Raw genomic sequence first — 23,818 nt, forward strand, 5'->3', positions numbered from 1 at the left:
GCAGAAGGCAGAGGCAGCCATGAAGAGGCAGGGGCAGCATCCAGACTGCCCTTTTGGTCCCGGCCAAATGATGGCCGATGCTGAGCCACCTGGTCCGGTTGCTCTCGATCAGGTGGAGTGGGGGCCCGGCAAAAGGGAGGTGTGAATCACTGAGAGGGAGACAGAAAATGTCCTCCAGGACTTGGGAGTGGTAGGGGCAGTGTCATGGGTAGCAAAACCAAGGACTGCTGAAAGCCAAAGAGCATGGTAGGAGGAGGCAAAATCGACTGAGGTCTCCCCTGTTGTGCAAGGAGAACAGATAAATATCAATATCCACGACAATAAGTGGGAGGAAATCAGATGTTTTCTCCAATGTTGGCAGTTTCTTGTTTATGTTAACAAGAATTTCAGCTCATTTCAGATCTAAACCTGTGACAAAAAAAGTGTTATTCAGAAAGTAGGGATGAACCTCATGCTTCCTGCTGCTAGTCTCAGGGCAAGCAGGCAGGGACAGGCTCTCCTGCTGCAAGAGGCATCAAGCAGAGAAATGCTGCTGGGCACCTTGGAATCAACTGATGGCTGTGGTACTGGAAAAAAAAACAAAACAAAACAAAAAAGCCCAGCTTCTGGTATGGGAAAAGGCAGTAGCCTTATAGGTCAGGAGCAGGGAAGAGGAAAAAGATGCTCAGAACTCTCCCCAGCCTCCCCTTAACCACCCCGCACAAGGGAGGTGGGGGACACATGGTTATTGGCAGAGGGATGACTTGCGGGATGGTCACAGGTGGCAGCTTTCAAGTGTCTGGAAAAGCAGGAGCTCAGTATGGGCCCAGCTCTGCCCTAACTCTGTCCCCACTGAACTCAAGGGCCATTTCATCACTCCCACTGAAGGGTGAGGGTTTTGGAAAACCTCTGTTCAGGACTGATTTTTGTGCCTGAGCCTGGCATCGTCATGCTTTCCCAAGCCTGAGGATCCCTGGTTTAATCTACCAAAGCCTACAACAAGTGGCATGCTTACTGTGCAAAACCCAGCAGGCCTGGTGCCTGGGGGAGGCTGTAGCTGTGCTTTTTTTTTGTGCCTTTTTCTGCTCCTGCATGACCCACACCTTGGTGGGTGTTTTGATAAGAGCAGGCAGCTGGGAGTTAGACAATTTGGGCACTGCTGTAGGTTGCAATGTGGGTTGCTCCCTCCCTCCCAAAGGACGGGAATAAGGGATGGACCCAAAGTTTTAAATGGCTCCGAGTCAGGGTGCATGCCCTGAGCACGGCATCAGTAGGGCCATAATGGCAGGGACGGAAGAGGGCCGGGGCACCCGCAGGTTGTGGGGCTGGGAACCCATCCGTCTGCCCCTCTGAAAAGCTTCAGCCCTGACAGCCGGGCAGGGAGATGTTTGCTCCTTCGTGCTCGCTCATTCTTAGTGCTGAGTCGACAGCGATTGTGCAACACGTTGTTTTGTGTTCCCCAGGGCAGCGCTGCTCCAGACTTGGCACCTGGGTGGTGAGGGGGTCCTGGCAAGGCAGATCGGCTGCTCCCGGTAAGTGGTCCCGCTCCCCAGAGGGGGATCTGGGCTCTGCTCAGAGACCAGTGCTGAATCGGGCACAGCAAGGTCCCTGAACCCCGGCAAAGCAGGACACTAAATAGTGTTGCAGGAAGGGAGGGCTCAGCCCCGAGCTGGACCAGCTCAGACTGGAAATTCAAAGGGGTCGTGGAGCATCAGGGGAAGTGGCAGCAGGTTTTCATCCAACTGGGAGATGAGAAGCAGCTGTATTTACCCACTGCCTACCTTTAATCACTGGCAGCAGGTCTGGAGGACTGCAGCTCAGTGAGGGGGTCCCAGCAACGACAGCCAAAGGGATCGTCTTCTGAAGACTGAGGTGCCTTGGTGTGCAACCAAGCACAAACAGGGGTGTGGCAGGGCTGTGAGGAGGGGTGCAGGGAGGCTGGGCACTTCTGGTGGGGCAGATGTCTCACGAAGAAGCTCACTGGAAGTGGTTTTTGGGTGCTCCCACTGCACAAGCTTTCTTCCCTTTTCTCTGGCAGCCATGCCCCACTTCTTGGATTGGTTTGTGCCGGTGTATCTGATGATCTCCATCCTCATCCTGGTGGGCTTTGGAGCTTGTATTTACTACTTTGAGCCAGGACTCCAGGAAGCCCATAAGTGGCGAACACAGAGGCCGATCATGGATCGAGACCTTCGGAAGACACTGATGATTTGGGACAACCTGGCCTTTGGGGTGCCCGAGGTCTGACACGCTGCCCATCGAGTCCAGAAGAGCCTCTCCTGGATGGGCAGCAGTCCACAGGCCTCGGTAGGGATGACAGTCCTGTACTGCACAAATGGGCTGATCATCACTTTGCTCTTTGTTGATCTGAGTCTCGTACTCACCACTCACCTTTCAGCCCCCTTTGCTTTTTAGGCAAGGTTTGTGTGGCACTGTGGACTTGGGGCTTCCCACGCACTCACAGCCCTTCACCCAGCCAAGGACTTCTGCTCCTCCCCATGGCCAAGATGGATGAATCGCTCAAATGAAAGTTCCCTTGTTAATCACTCGAGTTTGAGTTGCCTGGCATCTTGATGTGACCTTCAGTAGGAAAGGTCTCTGCAGGGATACCAGGCTTGCAAAGGGATACTGAGCTTTTGAATTCTGTTCACTGGGTTAAATCTAACTATGTCTCTTTAAGTCCAGGGGGTATTTTGGGGGAAACAAATGGGAAAATTAACCCAGATCATTGCTTCAGCTGAGCTCTTCACAACACCCACCCTTGGTGCTGAGATGGTAAGCTTGCTGAAGCTCTGTGTGGAGGGGCCAAGTTCTCAGCAAGCCCCAGAGACTGAATGCCTTTATCCCTGCTAAAGGCACACCACTTCTCTGTGTTTGTTTGGGAGATGGAGAACACCCATCCACCCATCCATCCATTCCAGATGCACTACATTCAAATTAAAGATCTTTGCTAACAAGGTTTGTCCAAGTCCTGTGTCAAGCTGAGAATATTCTGCATCTTTCCATGAAATGGTGCTGCCAGACTTATCACATAAGCCTCTCCTGATCTGCCTGACCTGATCATCTGCTGCAGAGATGGGATAGTCTGGGAAGTAGCTTGCACTTGTTCAGTTCCCTGTCCTATGGCATGGATGGGCTCTCCCTTGACTGTCACCCCAACAAAAGTTGTGAAGCATCCCTCGACCCGCTTTCCCTGCATGTCTCTGAGAAAGGACATTGAGCTTGTTGGTGAAATGGGCCTGCTGCACCACCTCTGCTTTCTGGACCAAAGCTGTGTAATGGGGGTCTGGCACAAAATCCCATGTTTATAGACAATCTGCACTTTTTGCACTGCCCTGGGGCTGATCAGATACCAAAGTGCTCTATGAAGGTGTGATGCTGGGTCTAAGAGGGACACTCACATCTTCCCCTTCCTTGCCAGCCCAGTGCAATGTCTGGTGTGTACAGGGAGGCTCAGAGGAGCTCTGAATTGATGACAGATTTCATCAAGAGCCTCTCCTCCCATCCCAGCACCCACCCTTTGGGCAGTGCTACCTGTGAGTGCTCTGGACACCACGGGTTCCTGTGTGCCCCACTCCCGCACATCCCAGGGGATGTCAGCCGGTGGATGTGTCTGCACATCCTGTGCTGACACCTGGGCCTGCCAGCATTGGGGTGACCCACATCCCCACTGTGCTCGTGGGATGCTGGCTCTGTGCCATAGTCCCCAACAGCTCCTCTGGGCAGCAGGAATGCCTTGGGACGGCTGTGCAAATCTGCCACAGATCCTGTTTGGGCTCGTGTCGCTCAGCCACTCCTGTGAAACTGTCAGCAGAAGTTTCTTCCTCCGTTCCCAAAGAAAGGAGGAGAGTGCACTGGGCTGGTTTGAATGAGTGATGCTCCATTGATAATTCTCTGGGGATGAAAGTTAATTCTTAGCTCTAAGGGTTTTGGCTGAGAAAGAAATGGGTCAGGACATCCTGCAAGTATACTGGGTCTTTCTGGGACATTTCATCCATCGGATTGCAATCATATCACCATTATCTTCCACACCAAAACCAGGCACACTGGCAGGAGCTTTCTGGCTCTGTTTCAGCCAGAAACAAGTCAAGAGTCCTTCCATTCAGCCAAAAAACAGAGATTATGATGTGACTACCCTAACTGGGGAGTCTCAATTGGCAGGGAAATGCAGTGAGTGGGATTACTCCTATGTCAAAGTTATGCTCTCCCTGGCAAGCAACAGCTCGAAGCGCAGGTGCAGCCTGGAACAGGTAAATCCCACGTATTTTTGTGCCTTGGTGACTTGGGGCTGTGAGAGGGAAATGCTGCGGGGCTGGGCTGCCTGGTCTGACATGCCACCCTCAGCTGCATGGCTCACATCCCCTGCCTTCCAGCACAACACAGCCATATCTCCAAGTGCCAGCATGGAAACTAGCTTCTTCACCTCAACTTCCTCAGAGCTGGGACTGCACTGCGAGCAGACCCCAGCTGAGCCATGGGGTATCAATAAAAACCTCTGTCCTGGAGCTGAGGGGGTTGGAGCAGTCAGGGACAAGTTAGACTGTGGGAAGGGGAGCCTGGTCCCCGCAGCCTGCACCAGCACAGGCTGCTCAGCCATCTCACCACCTCCAAACCCACTTTTGTCTCCCGAGTCAAAAGAGAAGAGGGAAAACCACCAGCCTGATAAAAACGAAAGGCTGGGTCTGCCACTTGTGCTCTCAGCCAGCTGTGGTGCGATGGGGTTCCCCGTGGGGGTCCCCGCTCCTCTGTGTCCTCTTCTGCACATTGTCCTGCCTGTTTTCAACTCCACTCTGCCCACGACATGCCACAGAAACTGAGAGAAAAGATGACAAACAGGTCAGGGCTGGACTAGAGAGAAACTACTTATTCATCTCCCCTGGCTTATCTTTTGTGCTGTTTAGTCCTGACGCAATCAGTATTAAGCCAGGTATTTTCCATGGGTATGAGGGACTTTATTGCCAATGGTGTCAAAGTCCTCCCCATTGGAATAAAAGTGTGTGACAAGCTGCGTGGCCAACTCTGTATTTTCCTGTTGTTCCCCCTGGGAGCTGCCTCCCTCCATCTCCAGGCAAGCAGCAAGGACCAGTCCGCAGCGAGGACTCCTTTACAGCCAGGTAGGTCTTCATCCGCCCGGTTTCTGCGATGGCTATGCTGCAGGGCTATCTGGGAATAATTAAGCCAAAGGCAAACGCTGCCTGAAAACTGAGACTGTTTCTCCCCTGTGGGACCCGTGCAGCCCTCAGGGGAGAGGGAAGTAGTCACAGATCAGAGAAGATACTTAGTGCTGGAAATACTGCACAGCATCAGGTTGGTCTTTTCCACCTTCTCTATCTCTTTGCCTTTAAAGAAGAAGAGAAGTTACACCACCCTGAGCCCTGTCTTGGACCAGCACTCCCCATAGCTCGCTGTGGGTCACGGCACGGTGGTTCCCTCAGCCCTGGCCACCCGAAGGCAGGCGAGCATCACCCTTGCCATGCTCTGGGTGCTACAGGTGCCCGGCCCTCCTTCTCTTTGCTCCCGTTTGCCCATCAAACCACACATATTCTCATCCCGCCCCACCAAAACACCTTTCTCATTTCCTCCTTGGTTATTGCATTGCCCTTCAAAGTCTCTTTTATAGTGAGGAATGTGCAGAGCACCAAGTTGGCTCCCTGTAACGGGTACCCTCTTGACCCTGAAAATGCCCCAAAGCTGGCAAAATTAAGAAACAATCAGAATAAAAAAGAAGCAAAAGAAAATCAGAATAAGGAAAAGAAGCATCAACCTGGACAAACAACCTGACAAGCGAACACTGAACTTCCTCAACAAGGCATAAATAGTTGAATTGGAATCTGCCATTTGAGATAAAAAAAAAAAAAAAAAAAAGAGAGAGAGGAAGGGAAAACATTTCAAAAATTCAGAGATTTTTTTTTTTTTTTTTTTTTAAATGGAACACATTGTCCTCAGGAGCAGGCATCACAGGCTTGACCTGTTGCGTCTTCACCGCTCCTCCACCTCCCACGCTGGGAGCAGGGCAGGGGGGCTGCAGCGTGGGGCTGCCCGTGGCGTGGGGCTGCCCGTGGCGTGGGGCTGCCCGTGGCGTGGGGCTGCCAGTGGTGGGGGCCAGGAAGGCGCCAGGGCAGGAGGCAGGAGCGGCCGCGGCGCCAGGCGTGGGAGCGCGCCGGGCAGGCCACAGGCACCCCATTGTCCTGGCCAGAGGCAGGCTGGCCGGCCCAGCAGGGCTGCCCGTGGGGGCTCGGGACCGTGGACGCCAGCGGCTCCGGGGAGCTCTGTGCCCCGGGACGCTGTGGCCCCAGCAGCGGCGAAGGCCTGAGCCCCCCAGCCCGTCCCAGCACCACCTGCCCCCCCCCCCCCCGCCTTCGCACCTCTGCTTCCAGCCGCCGCCACCCGCCATGGAGGAGGACGTCACCCCTCACCGCAGCCGCCCGCCTGCCCCAGGTGGCCCCACCGGCCCCAGCCGCATCCCGGGCCCCCCACCGCGGCGGGACGGTCTCCTCGGCACCCCCACAAAGCGGAGCTGCCTCTCGGTCACCCTGCGCCGGGCTGGCGGGGGCCCCCCCTGGGAGAGGCTGCGGGGGCCAGCCCCCGTCACCCCCGTCCCCCCTCGTCCCCGACCCGCAGCAGCCGAGGTGCCCCAGCGACGTGGCAGCCCTGGTGGGGACGAGGCCGCCCCGGCGACGAAGACGGGGGTGCCCTGCTCCCCGCCACGCTCCGGTGGGTCTGCGCTGCCGGGATGGGCTGGGCAGGGGGGAGGGAGGCACCGTGGGGTCCCCCAGCGGTGCCATGGGGCTCAGCATCGGGCAGGGCCCTTTGGGAGCGGCGGGGCGACGTGGGGGGAGGATGGAGGGTTCCTCCCCTGGGAGCGATTCCCGCTCCACCCATGCCAGGAGAGCGGGTGGGCAGAGGCAGGCGGGAGGTGAGCCCGTGCGGCAGTGAGCCGGGCACCCGGCAGGGAAACAGGCAGCTGCACACACCACCTCAGGTGGTGGTGCCAGGATGCCCGTCTGTCCGTCCGTCTGTCTGGAGGCAGCCAGCCTTTCGACTGCTCCGCCTAGCTTGGGTAACTGCCGACAGTGATTTCTAAAGGCTGCCGCAACCGTCAGTGGGTGCAGTTTCTTTTTTGCTCTGGGGTGCTGCAAAAAGAGGTGCCCCAAAACCTTCTGCGGAGACTGCCAGGTCTCCCACAGCCCGGCCCCACCCGGGGTGCTGCCATGCCGGAGGGATACATGGGGACATCCCTGAAAGGATGCTCCCATTGTCCCACCGAGTGAAGGGTCTGAGCGGTCCCAGATGTTCGCGCCCCAGCATGACACAGCGGGGACGCGGAATCTGATGGGGCCAGGGCTCACAAACGTAGAAGGAAACGCAGAAGGAGGAAGGGGCATCCCTCTCCAAAGGTGCCAGCAGCCAGGGGCACCTACATGGTTCTCCAGGTGTGGGCACGTCCACCAGACACGTGCAGGTGACATACGCCTGCTGGGTCACACGGGGATGTGACCCAGCACGGGCGGCACCGTGCCCTGCCCCTCCCATGCATGCACGCAGATGCACGTGCACATGCATGCACACATGTGTGTACACACACACAGAGGGGACAGGGCTCGCTCTGCCTCTGCACCGCGGGCTGACAGCCAGGAATCGCGGTGCCGGAGGAGAAAAGGTTTCTCACGCCTCCGCAAGCGGAGCTGAAGGGCAAATCGCTTTTGATGAGCCAAAACATTCCAAATTTCCTCCCTCCGGGAAAGCAGGAGGAGGCCTTGCAATCCCCTGAATCCAATAAATACCCAAGGGGAAAGAGCGTCCTTTCTCAGCCCCGTGGGAGCGAAGCCACGAAGGGTTAAATATCCCCCTCCTTAAACAAGCAGAGATGCTGAAAACACTGGGAAATTAGGAGGGAAAGGGGCAAGAAAAGGCCTGTGCTGTGTGGGTGTGCAAGGGGGGCCCCTCCGAGACACGGGGGGGGCCCATTGGTGATGGCCCCTCCACCCCTTTGGCCGTGCCCCCCCAGGCGGGGAGGCTGGCGGGGGCCTGGGATGGAGCCGGGGGAGGGTGCGCGGGGGGAGATTTTGCGGCGATGTTTAATATTCAGGTCACATGACGATGGCAGCAGGAGCAGCACCAGCATCCCCGCTCCACTGAAATAGCCACTGGAGAAGGAGGGAAGGAGAGGGGGGGGAGAAGAGGACACAGGGAAGAAAGAGAGAGGTAAAAGCGGAGCCTCGGAGCTCACCGTGCTTGCGCCAGCATCAGGCTAGAAAAGTGGGGGGGAGACCCACCCCCTTGGGAGAGGATTCGGAGACAAAGGAAGCTTCATGTTCAAAGGTAGGATGCTCTGGGCTTGGCAGGGCTGGGCGATGCCGGAGGGACGCCGCTGGGGCTGTTTGTGCAGGCACCCTCTGCCGTGCCCCCACGCTGCCCAACTCTGGCCACGGGGGAGGAATAACCCCGAAGGGCAAAGAGGGGAAATCAGTCCTCGCTTTGTCTTTCCTCTTTTTTTTTTCCTTTTGGTGGCAGCAGTCTGGCATGAAGGAGAATGAGTGGGGCTGGTTGTGGTGCTGATGGGGAGTAGCTGGCGTCAGGGGCTGCTCTGAAAGAAAGGGATAATCCCAGCTGGTCCAGGGCTGGGGAAAGCCCACAAGCTGCTCGGCGACTGGCTTGTCCCTTGCCAGTGACAGGCAGCCGCTGCGGGGGCAGCAGGGATGTCCTGTGCTGCTCCCTGGGCATCTGCGCCGGAGCTTGGCGGGTGGGCAGGGAGCCCCAGCACCGGCGGGCGGGCGGGCAGGCGGGGGGTACAGGCAGCTGTGGGCACAGGTACCCTGGTACAGGGGTGCTCAGCATCCTCTTGCCTCGCGATACAGCCGTGCCGCCCAGGCGGTGGGCCGGGGTATGGGGTAAGGACTGCACGGCCGGCAAGCGGCACCGAGGGTATGGCCGGGGCTGAGGCGAGCATCTAATCCTGGGGTGGCTGGGCTGGGGACCTGCCCAGCCCCTTCACCTCCAGCTCCTGCATCTCCAGAGAGGCTTCGGCACAAACCGCCCTAGATTTCACTGCGGCCCTGGCAGAGCCGGGCTCCTGCCCAAGCCCTCTGCAGAGCACTGAGGGGAAGGAAGGTTGCTGCCAGGAAGGCTGCGGCAGCCCAAAGGTCTGGGATAAGTTTCCCTGCCTCACTCAGAATGCCTGGTGATCCTCAGGCCAGGCAAGAAGATCTGGTAAGAATGGCTCTGTTCTGGATCCTGAGGCCAGGCAGTGCATCTGGCACAGCTGGGCCTTTGCCTTGCACAGCTGGGAGAAATGCCTTGGGGTCATCATGAAAACTGAGGAGGGGAAAGGGATTTTTCCAGCGGAGAGATGCTCAGTCCAGCACCTCTGCAAATATGAAGCAAGGAGCAGATCCTGATGCCTGCAAGCACCAGGGAGGCTGTGCTGCTGAAGCAGCTGCTTGCTTTCCTTCCTAAGGACCTGGTGTCACCCACCTCCTGGCTCCTGCCAGCCGTCTTCAGGCTCCCAACCCATCCCCATTCCTCCTCCCCGCTCCGTGTCTGCAGGGAGTGGGCCCATGGGTCTGGGGCCACGTGAGTGAAAGGGGCTGGGGTGAGACACATCTGTGGATCCGCTGCCGCCAGCCGGAGCGGAGCAGCTTCATGCTGCATGGGAGGAGAGCCACAGCGAGGCCGTCCATGTGTTACGTGGGGGTTAAATAGCCTTTCCTTGCTGAAAGCTGCGTTGTGGTGAGAGGCTGTTTGCAGCCCTCCCTCCCTCTTGCCACTCAGACAAAGGACAGGAAGGCAGGGGGAGGGGATGCGACTGTATCTGGGTTATCCGGACAGAGTAGATATTAGTCCCCACTACCTGTGCCCCTAAGGGACTTGCAGGGCCAATTCTGTCCCCAGCTTGCTGCTGCGAACGTCAGAGCAGGCAGATGCGAAGGGCATGCTGCGCTTGTGGTGTCTGCTGCTGGCCATGTATGCTGGCCTTCCAGGGAGAGGTTTTGGGGTGGATCAGTGGGTGTCAGAAGCAGGAGCTAGCTGGGGCTGCTGGGGCCTCTCCAGGCACCCGTTGCCCTTCTGACCCTTCCTACCCTGGCCCCTGATGTTTCACCTCTCCCTGCTCCGGAGCCAAGTGGAGCATATCCTGCGAGCCAGAGATTATCCCCCAGCAGCCCAGCCTGGAGAACTGGGCAGCAGGGATATCACCAGCAACTGCCCTCTTAAATGAGCTTCACTTAGCACACAGAACAAAGCAGCAGGGAAAAGGGTGGCAATGCAAATAGCGGATGTAAGTGGTTAACCTTGGCTAACCCTCTATTCATTATCAGCTGTGCTGGCCGTAGTGCCCTATCATGTACTCATTACAGGGGACAGCTGGAGGGGCTACGGGATGTGCCTAGGATGCATAATGCTACCCCCTGACCAGTCAGTCAGAGCACTAATGAGGCTTCCTGGCAGCATTAGCATTTCTGCACATAAAACAGAGACATTCCCAGAAGACCAAGTAGACACATTTCATGTCTCAAGGTGCCTCTCATGGCTCCGGCTCCATTTTTGCGCACCCTGACTTCCCCGGCAGGCTGTTGCTCAGTTGGCTCCTTGGATTCCTCTGTGGAAGTCAAGAGGTGGAAAACTGTATGCAGAAAGGTGAGCCCTTGGGTACTTCTTTGCAAACTGGGGTCTTCCCTTCCTGAGGCTGTACAGGAAGACACCCCACACAGAGGGGAAGGCAAGTGACCAAGAGGAGAAAGGGAGGTTGTCTACCCCAAGACCTTCAATGTCCAAAATCAAAACTCCCAGGGGAATATCACTGGTGCAAAATCCAGGAAATATTTAAGGACACTTCTGGAGATCCTTTTTCCTGGTCTCAGGACTCTTTATAGGTGCTCAGGAACCTGAGTATGAACTATCTGCTCCAGCCACCGCAAGCTCCTGGCTCCAGCAGCGAAGCCCGCAAAGGGATGACCACATATTGTGATGTCCACAGCAGTCAGCAACATCTGCTGGCTCTGGGCAAAGCGTCCCTCAGTGAGACGGAGGGATGAGTTATGAACCTCTTAGTGAGCCCTGAGGTTGGCTGCCAGCAACTTCCCTCCTTCCTCTTCCCGGTGTAAGAACAAGGAGCTGAAGGAATAAAAGAGCAGGCAACAGACTCCCTAAGGACAAGCTACTGCCTGGGCAGCAAAGGGGCCGCAGCCCACATGGCTCAGGTCCTGCACCCATCCCACACAGCTGCTCAGCTGGGCTTTCTTCCCACCTCAACTTGTTCCCTTTCCACCTCCAGGGCTTATTTGCCTCCATCACTGCAGTAGCCAGGTGCCTTACTGGGGCCACATCCCCCTGCCCCACATCCACTCATCATTCCCTGCCTCACTTTCTCCTCTTCTTCAATTTGGGGTGGGTGGGACCCCAGCAGGGCTGTGTGGACTGCACACTGGAGGATGCTGCAAGCAGGATGAGGGGCACGGCACAGCCACATGACTATGGTACAGGTGGCAATGGGGCAGAATGGGAGAGTGTGAGCGAAGGGCAGGGTGCAGGAGAGCTGGCTGGCTTGGCCTTCTGTACTGTGCCAGAGACATGGGCTTCCCTGGCTGGCAGCAGCTTTGAGAAAGCTGGAAGAAGACAACAGGAGCCCCGGGGGATAATTTGTCAGCAGGAAAGGCACAGACTAGCTGTGATGGGTATAAGAGTGGGTTGCAGCTGAGAAGCACTCATCTCAGCAGGCTGCTTCCTCTGGCAGCTGCCCGGCAGCATTAGGTGCTCTGAATTGCCATCCTGACTCAAGCCAATGGTCCATCTTGTGCTCTGGTCCCCCCAGGGTGCTGCTTGCTACTTCAGAGAGGATAATGATAGCTCAGAGTGCCCTTGGTGAAGCGCAAGAGGGGTTGACCATCCTCTGGCAGACCTCTCCCCTGCGTGCAAGGTGGAATGGAGGTGGTACAAGAACCTTCAGACGTTACCCACAGTGCTGTGTACTGGTGGCTGTGCTACCATCCTCTCACATGGAGGGAAGATCCCTTCTCCCAATTTAACATAAGACTTCCCAAGCGGTGTAAGAGGAGCTGGGTGGAGGCACCCTTCTCCTTGCCAAGGGTGGCCCTTCTGCAAGGTCTGCCCTCAGCACACGATAGTGGGATATTAAAGCTTATATAAAATGTAAAACCTTCACTGTGTAGAGCAGCCCTTGTGTCTGCACAGGAGCTTTGATGTGGGAATGCTAGGCAGGGTCAGCAGCCAGCCATGCAGCCTGTTGCAGCCTAACCCTGTCCTTGAACAAAATCTCTCTGACCTCTCCACAACCCCACTCTCTGCCTGGCCTGGCTGAGCTGTCACAGGGACCCCAGAATGTTGATCTCAGTGTCCCCAGCCCAGTGACCTCTGAGTTGTCTTCCTCTCCCGGAGGCAAGTGTCACCCACCAAATGGCAGCCGCCTGCCTGGCCGTTCATGTCCTCCTCTGAAGCCAGCAGGTTCTGCTGAGAGAAGCGAAAAACTCTGCCAAAATGATGGAAAGGGATAATTTAGTGTGAGATACTTGAACTGAAGTGGCATCCAAAACAAGTGGAGTGCTTACCAAGCAAAAATACATGATGTCCCTGGCTTGGAAAAATAACCATCTAATGAGACAAAGCATGGGAGAGTCGAGTAATTAAAGTGGGAGAGGCTCCAGTATGCAGCTGGTTTGTTTATGAAAGGTATTTGATTCCCATCCTCTTCCTTTCTAGATTTATCCCTCATGTCTCCCTTCCCCACCAATTACAGCTTTTCTGCCATGCCCTGTCCTCTCCCCACCTTCGGATTCCTCCCAGCAGATGGGAGCTGCTCACTAACGAGACAAGAGATGGAGATAGATGGATGAGATGCACCCCAAGCAGTGTGTGCCATCACCTGGAAAAGAACCAGGGAGGCCAGAAAGCCCACAGGCCTCTTCTTTTTGACCATTTGTTTTACATGGAAGAAGTGAGGAGGGGGAGGTGAGGAGGGAAAGGTGCAGATGATTAGTTTATTGATCATGATGATTGGTTTCTTGAGCATGACAAAAACCATCGATCTGCAGGTGGGAGGCAAGCACAGAGTTTGTGGCCGTGCTTTGTACTTCCACCGCTGCCTTCCTTGGAGGAATTCTGCCTGCACAGCTCAGCCAGTAACACCGGCGCCTCTGGCAAGGGACAAGCTTGCAAGTCCTCACAGTAAATCTCAAACTCTCTTTCAATGCCAGGACTTGACACATGATAATTTTTGAAAGTCTGTTCCATCGCAAATTTCATGCTAAACTTGGAGGGACAAAACACTGGTGATCCTGGTGAGAACTGGGAGATAAAAATGAGGAGACACACACAGAGCTTTGGGCATCCAATTAGGAGCCCAGACGGCTTCACTGGGTCTGCTCCTGCTGTTCAGAGGTAGCCATCAATACATCAAATGCTCAGCGAACCCCACTTCTTCACCTCCTCATCTGGAGTGATACGTAGAAGAGTGTATGAGATACTCAAGTAAATGTTCCTCCACAGAGAGCCTTACTGCTAAAATCTTGCCGTTCAGTCATCCTCAGTAGCCCTTAAAATGAATCCTCAGGCCCTGTGACAAGTCAGCAAGGAAGTCCTCATTACACTTCAGTGATGATTTTTCAATCTTTCTCCCCATGCAGGGCCAGTGGAGAGCAAAAACGAAGCAGCCATGTCCGAGCTGGTCCCAGAGACACGACAAAAACCAATCGTACCGATGAAACCCATGGGCATTAACGCCAACCTGCTGGGCTACATCGGTATTGACACCATCATTGAGCAGATGCGCAAGAAAACCATGAAGACAGGTTTTGACTTCAACATCATGGTTGTAGGTAGGCAGGGACCAGCTGAGGTACTGGGAACCATGGCCAGGGACTCTCCTATGATGCCAAGTGGGAGAGCGAGCCCTGCAGGGTGGGCATGAGGGAGCAGACAGTGCTTGCTCTGGGGGAAAGGAGAGCCTGCACAAGGCAAGGAGACACCTACAGCCCCTTCTCCTGCCAGCTTGGCTCCATCCCCTGGGCCTGCTGTCATCGCCAGCCTGTGGCAGATGTCACAAGCTTCCTCTTTGCAATCCTCAGGTCAGAGTGGACTGGGAAAGTCAACGTTGGTGAACACCCTTTTCAAATCCCAGGTGAGCCGCAAATCTTCTGGCTGGAACCGGGAGGAGAAGATCCCCAAGACGGTGGAGATAAAAGCCATCGGGCATGGTAAGAGCCAGGCTACTGGGGTAGAGGCAACACTGACGCTTCACCACAGTCTTGCAGAAGACCCCAGTAGTCTATGCAAACAGTTCTTTGGTATTAGACAGCCCTTTCTCCATGGGAAGCTAAAGGACAAGTTCCAGTTTTAGTTGGTCTCAGACTCAGCCAAGGCTTTTCTTAAACAGCAATGCCACAGCCAAAAGTGAGGCGTACAAAAAGTGTTGTAGATATCTCTTCTGCCGAGACATTAGTCTGCATGTGTGGATTAAACCTTGTTTTAAGTCATTCCCACCTACAGACACTTAATAATCTATACAAATTGCATTGGTGGGTCCCATCCCAAGCCTGGTAGAGCACATCTTGTGGCAAAGCATCGACACAGCTCCTGCAGTGGTGCAGAGTAATGAGTACCACCTCAGATTCAGGATGATGTCTTGAAGGGGAAGACAAGTTATGTAAGGTAGGTACCACCTTTGGGCCACAGACTGAGCACAAATCCATCTTCCTGTGTCAGAGTGGTATTTTGGTGCAGAGGTTACCAAAATTTGGGGTCAGAAATGCACATGGGGCTCACAACTGTTGAGGCATGACCCAGCCTGGCCTGGTCATGCTTGCTGGGCAGAGATGAGGGCAGCACGCTCTTGTTCCCTTGCAGGGCACAGAGACATATTTCATGATAGAGCAGGTCCCCAGGAAGGCATATGATTGCTTGCAATTTCTTCCCCAGTCATTGAAGAAGGTGGTGTCAAAATGAAGCTGACAGTGATCGACACGCCGGGATTCGGGGACCAGATCAACAATGAAAACTGGTGAGTTCTACATGGTCAAGGTCTTGTGCCCTAGAAGGGCCTGGAGTTCAGATGATATATGGAGTGACTCTCATCTACTTGGCCTGGAAAGTGTCTGGGATCCTACTGCACTCAGGGGGTCAGTAATGGGAATGTGGAATTGTGAACACTATGGGTCTGTGTACACCCTCGGGGGTATACACATATTACACAGCAAGCGCCTATTTCTGTGCTCGGTTACAGAAACTCTTAAACATCTCTGCTCATGGTGAGACGCTTGTGGTGGATATTTTTTAATGCCTGTGCCTACTTTGCTGCTGTCAGATCCACGAACGCTGTAGGCAGGAACACGAGGAGATCTGTACCTACCTATTCATCTCTCTCTCCCACCTTAACAGCTGGGAGCCTATTGAAAAATACATCAACGAGCAATATGAAAAATTTTTGAAAGAGGAGGTGAATATTGCGAGGAAGAAACGAATTCCAGACACGCGAGTGCACTGCTGCCTCTACTTCATCTCCCCCACGGGCCACTCGTACGTACATAGTCCCTCATCCTCCCTCAAGCTGTTTGTGCCTCTGTGCCAGATATATACCCTGCACTGCTCTGTCTCAGCCACGGACCCAGGGGTCCTGCCTGCGGGGCTGGCTACTGTTTAGCTTAACTTCGGGTGCTGAGGGGCTTGAAAGGGTCTAGGACAACAAGGGCAGGAGAAATGCCACTGTGATTTTTGGGAGAGGGCAGGATGGATAGGAAGAAGGAGATGAGAACATGATGGCATCAAATGGGGTATGTACAAGGGAGATTTCATTGACTCTTGGTGCTGGAAGGGTCACTAAGATGAAAGGCGAGGAGGGTAAAGTGACCCCTTCCATGTTGTTCCCTCTTGGGCTGCAGCCTGCGGCCTTTGGACCTGGAGTTCATGAAACATCTCAGCAAGGTAGTGAACATCATCCCAGTTATTGCCAAGGCTGACACCATGACCTTGGAGGAGAAGACTGAATTCAAACAAAGGGTAAGTATCTCATCTCCTGCATGGGACCCTTCCCTGCCCTGGCTTGGAGGTGGGAGAAATGAGCGGTATCCTTCTTCCTGGGATTGCAGCACAGTCCCCAGGGCATGCACAGAGTCCAGCGATGGGTTGGTGGGTAAGTCCTGAAGATTCATCTGTTTATGGCTCTGAGGGCATCTGTCAGAAGGGGAAGAAATGTGTGTACCCCTGTGCCATCTCGTGATATGCTCTGTCACGGGAACTGCAGAGCCAGACAAGTAACCAGGGTTGGGGAAGAAAGACTCCTCACTGCTGCCATGTGTCCTCACTTTGCTGCACAATTCCCTGAGGACAATCCCTCCAGGCCCTGCCCGCTGGAAGGATGTCCCAGATGTGTTTGCCCGGCCATCCTGTCTGTCTTCCCTTCAGGTGTGTGTTGCTTTGTGCTCCAAAATGTCTCTCTGCCCAGGTGCGCAAAGAGCTAGAAGTAAATGGGATCGAGTTTTACCCCCAGAAAGAATTTGACGAGGACTTGGAGGATAAAACAGAGAACGACAAAATCAGGGTAGGAAAGATTTTATTGTGGGAGAGGGGATGAGGGCTGGTCATATTTAATGAATGTAAACCAGACATGTGTCACTAGAAAGATTTAAGTGCTTCATGGTCCCTGAATGAAAGATGCGATGGATGTAAGGGATAGTCATTCCTCCTTCCCAGCTTAATTTGTCCCTGTTGTTACTACAGGGTGCTATGAAGGCTGAGTGAGGAATGACTATGTTTCACCTCCTCCTGCTGAATGCTCTGTTTGGCCACTGTTAAGGACCAAAGGGCCTTGGTGTGTGACTGAGTCCAGCCTCTGTCCCAAACAACTGCCCCACGAGCCCTCTCATCTGCTGACAAAACTTGACTTGTCCCGTGAGGCTTGTCCCATCCTTCCCTCCTCAGAGCGTTAGAAACTGTCTCCTAAATTCCAGCCTGTTTGTTCATGGCCAGGTTGTACCCAGAATTATATCTGCGTCCTTGTCCCAACGCTGACTCAAACAGGTCTCCTACCTAGTGGTCCCCTTCACCACTCAAGGTATCTATAGAGAACAGTATTACCTTTTGCTGACCTGGTCAGCTAAAGGAGGCAAGCCTGTCTGAATGAGCTTCCCATTCCTCAGCAGTCTATGCTCCTAGTCACTTTTTTCTGTCCCTACTCCAGTTTGATTTTCTAGCACTGGTGCTGGTACCCCATACTCCCCCATCCCTTCTGGGATCTGAACTGCCAAGCCCATGTACCACATGTGCTTTTTAAACAAATGCATTACGCTGGTGGGACATGGTCATCTTGTAACTGACTAGCAGATGGGGTCCTTCCACTCCTTCAGTCACTGCTCATTCATGAGCTCCGAAGTTGTAGCAGAAATTATTGATGTTTTCACCTAAATGCTGCTCTTTGTGCCTCAAACTTACATCTTCTCAGATAATAACCCAGTCTGCCTGTGTACTGACAACACTTCTTGGCCTTGTGATGCCAGTGCACTTAATTATCCCTCTCATCATTTTTGTGGCTAGGCCATTAATGAAAATAGATTGGCTTCCGTGGCAGTCCTCAAGAAAGTCTAGGAGTCTTGCATTGCAGCCTAACACTTGCCCTTTTAGCTAACCCAGCTGTCAGCCCCAAAAGAAATTCCCACCTTACACATCTTAATTAATCATTTCCCATTCGGCAATACATCACACATTCTGGAGAAGACTAGATGTGTTTTGCTTCTTCTCCAAATTGTTACTGGTTTTGAGGAAGGCACCACATTTTGTTCTGCACTTCAGCATCATGTCCTAAGTTTGGACAGTCTCACACATAAGAAATAAACTGCTTTTTAATCTCCATTCCTGTGATAACTGCAGTCCCTCCCCAGACTCATGGACTTCTATAAAGCAGAGTAAATCTATGAACATCTGCACAACCTTATGGATATCAGGGTCTCCTGCACCCTGTGTTCTGGAAACAGATGGATTCTCCCTGTGCTTAGAGATATCTGGGTCCCCAATAGCCTCACCTACTGTCCCACTTCCCAGGAAAGCTGCACCCCTACCCAATTTCTGGCCTTCCTCAGTACAACCATTTCAGCCACTAAACCTGTTGAATGTTCATGTGTCTTGTTGGAGAGGATTATTTTGAGTCCTCTCCTTCTTCTGGTGAAGAACAATAAACTTGATGAGAAACACCACAAACTATCCATATGAGCAACCCTGAGCTGTATGCCAAGGTAGTACTTCTCTGCTCATCCCCCTCTTCAGAAATGCTGGAGATGGGTGCAGAAAAGCTCTGCCCCTCTGCTCCAGAGCCTTGGCCCTAAGCTACCCATTAAGCTCCGGGGGTGCAAGGATAACTGTAAAGCAATGGCCCGAAATGCTAGGGATAGCGCTGACGGGTGAGGAGGACATTCAGAGCAACACGCTCTGGAGAACCTCTTCCCTTGGAGAAGGTCTTGTATTTGGTGAGCTGAGAGGAGGAAAGGTGGACAGGGAACAATGATGGTGCTGCTCTCTGGAATGGGATCAATAGGTTTCTCCACATGTCTCTCCCCAGCAGGAAAGCATGCCCTTCGCAGTAGTGGGTAGCGACAAGGAGTACCAAGTGAACGGCAAAAGAGTCCTGGGCAGGAAAACACCTTGGGGAATCATTGAAGGTAAAAAACCCCTTGCTTCTGGGAGGGGAAAATATCTTTGCAGGCTCCAGTAATAGAGAAGGGTCCAGATAACATGTCCCATGGCTACCTTCGCATCCCTTTCGTAATAAACTTTTTGAAACTAAGCAAGAGAATTCTCAAATAGCTCTTCTGGGAAGGAACTGCCATGGTCAGTGTGGTACCACTACTGCCAACTGGCAGAAGCTGGAGCCACTCCAAACACCACAGTGTATGAAACCGAGTTCCTGAGGTTGACTTGATTTTCAAATGAAAATTCACATGTGACTGCTCAGTACCGCTTAGCATGTCTCCTCAATGCCTGACAGTGTGGTATTCAGACAACTGTTTGTCCTTTCTGAAGTGCGCAGGCTCAGCCCACCTGGAACCTGCCCCATGGCAATGACCTTCCCATGCTCTGTAGCAACAAAGGCGTTGTTGAAAAAAATCAGACATAACAATTGCTTCCTTTCTTTTCAGTGGAAAACCTCACTCACTGTGAATTTGCCCTACTTCGAGATTTTGTCATCAGGTAAGGCCATGGTCATGCACCAGTTTGCTCTTGATGAGCAGGGACTTTTCCTGAGACCTTCTTAGAGTGGAACAGCCCCTATGGAAAGGAAAACAAAGTACATTTCAGGCAGTGAAAGCTTATGTGGGGTAGGGTTGGTCTGAGTTAAGGGGTAAATACTATAGTGCCTCTTCTAGTGACATGACCACCATGTCAAGTAGGTGCTAATTCTCACGTATGAGCTGGATGCCTGGAGAAAAGCAGGGTCCTACCACTCCCCTTACATCCCACTAAGGATATTAGGTTGCAACAACTTCTGTTTGTTGCTGACAACAGGTCTGGGCTGGAGTCAGTGAGAAAGGTGACTCTCACATCCTAGACCATGTGTCCCACCAGGTTGAGGGATGTGCTGGAACATAGGACCTGGAACTGAAAAGCTCTGTATTTCATTCACCTTTCATTGTCCTGTCTTATTTCTACTCTGTTTCATTAAGTTGTCTCAGCACAAGTGATATCTGCCCCAAATTCTGTAGAAGAGCTGCAGATCCAGGGTCACCTCTGTTCCCTATAAATACAGTGAGGTTTTAAAACAACACCAAAAATGAGAAAATAAGGGAAACACACTCCATAGACAGAGCCCTGTGCCTCATTCCACCTGTGGGTATGGTGGGATTGAGACACTTGGCTGGGTACAATGCTTTGACATCACCCTACTGCCCTCTTTTTGTTCTGCAATACCTTCTGCAGCAGACGTGCTTTCCCTGTCTTCCAGTGAAAACATCCTAACCAAGTGTTCATCACAAAGCATAGAGCAATCCAAGCCCTCAGGCTTTCTATGGAGGTTAGGGATGATGCTCACGGCAGCGTTCTGGAGGTTATGGCCTGCAGTGGACCCAATACACCCTCCTGGTGCTTCCTTGTCTCACCACTGCTTCAGATGAGATATGCCCATGTCTGCTCTGACACACCAGAACGGCCAGTAGCTGTCACACTGGCACACATGGGAGAGGGGAAGGACACTGGCAAGCACATCCAGGGATTTCAGCCCATATCCTGCATCCTGCATTCTTGGATGCTGATGGTCCAGCTCCCAGCTGTGTATGATGGATATGCAGAAACAGGGGTATGCTCATGAGCCAGAAATTTTCCATTTATCTTGAGGAATAAAATGATCATCAGAAGATTGACTGTGCTGATATTGGTTATCACATCCTCTTTCCACCCCCATCTTCATTTTGCCCTCTGCAGGACCCACCTTCAGGATCTCAAAGAAGTGACCCACAACATCCACTATGAGACCTACAGGGCCAAGAGGCTGAATGACAACGGCGGGCTGCCCCCCATGACTGTCGAGACAGAGGAAAACCATGAAAGTAACCTGTGAATGACCCCCCCACCCCGCTGTCACCTGGTGTCTCTGGATAGGATAACCCACCCCTGCTACCCTTGACTCTACCATGGGCCTGTCTCAGAAGCATGTGGTGTGTTCTCCGTGTATGTGAGAGGGTGCGAGCGTGAGTGTGTGCGTGCATGCGTGTGCCCACCTATGTGCCAGAGAGGGACCAAAGGTGTCTCCCCCAACCTTCCCAGAGTGTCCTCATTCTCAGTTTGTTTTTTTGCACAGCGGACTGTCTGTCATCTTCCTTTCTCTTGTTTCTGTGTCTCAGCTGTGTGTCTTTCCTGGGGGAAATAGGGATGGTGGGGAAGAATTTCTGGGGGCAGGAAGGCTTCGGAGGTGGAAGGTGTGGGGCATGCTGTGGTCCTGTTTTTATCCCTTGGAGACATGGCAAGGAGAGACTCCAGGAGAGATGGTGGAGTCGGTGCATGTGGTGTCTTCAAGTGACGACAGAAGAGATTTCTCTTGGGTCTTCAGTAGGTGGGAAGGCAGCTGGTTGGTCTGAGGGCATGGCAGCCCAGCATTTTATCCCCATTTCTTGCTGTGGCTTCCCAAGGGGAAATGGCAGCTTGGAAGTGGATAGATGGGAGAAGTGACAGACTGACATGTTTTGTGGTTCAGGGGAAGTGACCAGTGGGAGGAGGCAGAATTAGTTCTTGGGCTGTAGCATCTATTTGAAAAGCATCAAAGTACTTGGGGAAAATAGCCATATTTTCCAAAAGAAGCAAAACCCAGAGGAAAAGAACATGTTCCTGCTGCAGGTAGTGCATTTGCCCTGTCCGGCGCTAAGATCAAAAGCCATGCTTATGTCACAGGCTTTTGATCCTGTGCAGATCAGACCAAGCTGTCCTGAGGTCACCCCATCTCACCTCCCATTGCAGTGGTCTCTCTCCACCAGCACTGAGCAGGTCCCAGCCAATCCTTTCCCCCACAACATGCCCCTCTGCTGTGGGAGTGCGGGGAAGACAGTGCCACGGGGGGTACCTGCCAGGAGCTGCCCCAGGGACAGCCCAGCTTGGCACGGGGCCTTCAGGATCTTGGAGGAGTCTAAAGAGCCGTGGATTGAGAAGCACTGGGCCAGGGTGTCTCCCTGGGTCTCCACTGGTGTTGGGGACACAAGAGATATCTCCTCCTCTTCACCGAAATGGCATTTGCTGCTCCAGCAGTCTCAGCCTGTGCAGCTCCTCCACCCCCCTACTGCCCTCCCAGCTTCCACATCCTCCTCTCCTATGCTTTTGTCCACATTCCCTTTTAGCCCTCCATAGCTTCCTTCCTTTTGTTATCTCACTTTTTCTGCTCTCAACCCTTTCCGTATCTCCTTCATTTCTCTAAGTACTTGACTCTTCCTCTTCTCCAGGCTGTTTCCTCCCTCTCCCAGCTCTCACACCTCCTCTTTATCAATGTGCTTTTGTTGTGTCGGTTTGAGAAACTTTTATCTTCCCCTGGAGGGGACAGGGAGGGAAGGTAAAGACCCAGGAGCAGAAAGAGGCACAGCTTTACTGAAGACTATATGCTTATGTCTAGCCAGCGTCACCTCTTTTCTGGATGACCCTGAGCCAGGTGGAAAGCGTCAGGGCTGGCTGGGCAGAAGGGAGGAAGGGGGAAAACCACAAGATGTCCTGAGTTTGGCAGTGTCTACCTGTCACCTAGCATGTCACATGGCTGGCAGGGATCGGCACCTCCAGGAGAATAGCCCATTGCACTTAAAATGCATGTGCAGAATGCCATGGCACAAGATGGCACCGCTGGGAGTAAGGGGAAGTGTGGTGGGTTTGGGATGGGGGAAAGGCTGGCACAGGAGGGAGGGAGAGGTCCCAGCAAGGGAACAGTGGAGGAGGACTCAAGCCAAGCCTGAGGTTGGTTGACAGATCTGTACAGGGGCCAGGGCTGGGAAGAGGGTGCTCCAAGCCTTAACAAAACCGTCTACGAGCATATGTCCATCTTGTGGCCTTCTCCGGTGCTGTCACTGCAAAGCAAAGGTCTCTTCACTCTCGCTGCCACCTGTCCAACCAAATCAGCCATTCTCAGGACCACTGGGATGTGAGGGCCATACTGGCCCTTCGCAGTCCTTTCTCCACCCACATTCATGGCTCCCGGTGTCCCTGTATGCAGCGTGTGCACACAGCCTTGCACCCGCCTTCCCACCTGCACCAGGCCTCCTTCATCCTGCAGAGAACAAAAGCCTCGGCACTGGTGCCAGCAGCCCTACCACAGACCCTGCAGAAACCATCCTGCTACGCTGCTGCCCATCCTGTCACCCACACTGGCCACCCACAGCCCAGCGCGGGGTCAAAGTCTCCTCCCAGCCTGTCTCCACCAGCCGGCCAGGTGTGGAGGTGTCCCCAGCATCACCAGTTGCCAGAAGCATCTTCTCAGCCTACTCTGCTGTGGCTGCTCCTGCCTAGACTCTACACAATGTTTTAAACCCAGTGCAATAGGAAAGACTCCCCCAGAGCTCCTCTTCTTCACCGCACTGAAGCGTGAAGCCGCGCTCCATCGTCTTTAGCGGCGGCATGCGGAGGTGTTCCCTGAACTTGCTTTCTCTCACGGCTCTGTGGTGGCCGTGCGACTGCTCTAGACGAACCCTCTTGCCACCGGGCTGCATCACCCTGGGCTGCAGTATGGCCATTTCTCTGACTTTTTGGCCCAAACAAGGGTTATGGCAGAGAGCCAACGCTGCCCTGCTTAATGAAAGCAAAGCAGACCCCCTGCAAGAGAAGAGAGATATTTTCCTTTGCCTGTAACGCAGATTGCAGGGACAAGGTTGTGTGTTTTGCCCTATAGGTTTAGGAATTTTTGTTCGTTTGTAATAAGGTGGTTTTTAAGCTCTGCTCTGTTAATTTCCTGTTGGATCACTGACCACTTCTAAAGGATCCATAAAAGCTCACTGAGGAAAGCAAGCTCAGCTATTCCTCACTGCCATCTGCTCATGCAAATATCCTACCAGTATCTGCGTATGTACCAGGAAGTCTACAAGTGGCAAATACAGAAAATTTCCCATGTTGTGTTGACAGCGGGAGATACTGTTGGGAAAAAGCCTCAGCTGATGGAGCAGCTGGGAAAGGCCTGAACAGATCCTTGCTCTCGTGTGCCACCAGCTCCATCCCAGGATGACCACAGCAAGTCAGATGTTCCCCTCAGAGGTACCGCTTCAACGGTGCCATAGCAGGGTGGAGTCTAAATTTTACACCGGAGGTACCCGCTCCGCGTGTCCAGACTCACAAACTCTTCCACCACGTAGGCCGCTCACCAGAAAAATTTTGCAAGGTGCGGTAAACT

General features: G+C 53.5%; 1 protein-coding gene across 3 annotated transcripts; it reads left to right on the forward strand.

Moving 5' to 3' along the window:
* The first annotated feature begins 6,361 nt into the window (after window positions 1-6,361).
* On the forward strand, window positions 6,362-20,796 carry SEPTIN3 (septin 3). 3 transcript variants are annotated; one of them, XM_042793006.1, is made up of 10 exons: window positions 6,362-6,693; window positions 13,617-13,808; window positions 14,058-14,186; window positions 14,908-14,989; window positions 15,367-15,504; window positions 15,867-15,984; window positions 16,430-16,525; window positions 18,539-18,635; window positions 19,113-19,164; window positions 20,392-20,796. In XM_042793006.1, the coding sequence occupies exons 1-10, from the start codon at window positions 6,372-6,374 to the stop codon at window positions 20,525-20,527; spliced, it is 1,362 nt and encodes a 453-aa protein (XP_042648940.1). In that variant the 5' UTR covers window positions 6,362-6,371; the 3' UTR covers window positions 20,528-20,796. The 3 variants fall into 3 exon arrangements, with proteins under 3 accessions (XP_042648940.1, XP_032852734.2, XP_032852732.1); XM_032996843.2 differs by having other exon boundaries at window positions 6,372-6,693; window positions 18,536-18,635; XM_032996841.2 differs by lacking the exon at window positions 6,362-6,693 and adding an exon at window positions 8,082-8,301 and having other exon boundaries at window positions 18,536-18,635.
* Window positions 20,797-23,818: the final 3,022 nt, after the last annotated feature.

The sequence above is a fragment of the Tyto alba genome, unplaced genomic scaffold (assembly GCF_018691265.1).
Source record: "Tyto alba isolate M040663 unplaced genomic scaffold, T.alba_DEE_v4.0 Super-Scaffold_2, whole genome shotgun sequence".
Classification (NCBI taxonomy): domain Eukaryota; kingdom Metazoa; phylum Chordata; class Aves; order Strigiformes; family Tytonidae; genus Tyto; species Tyto alba.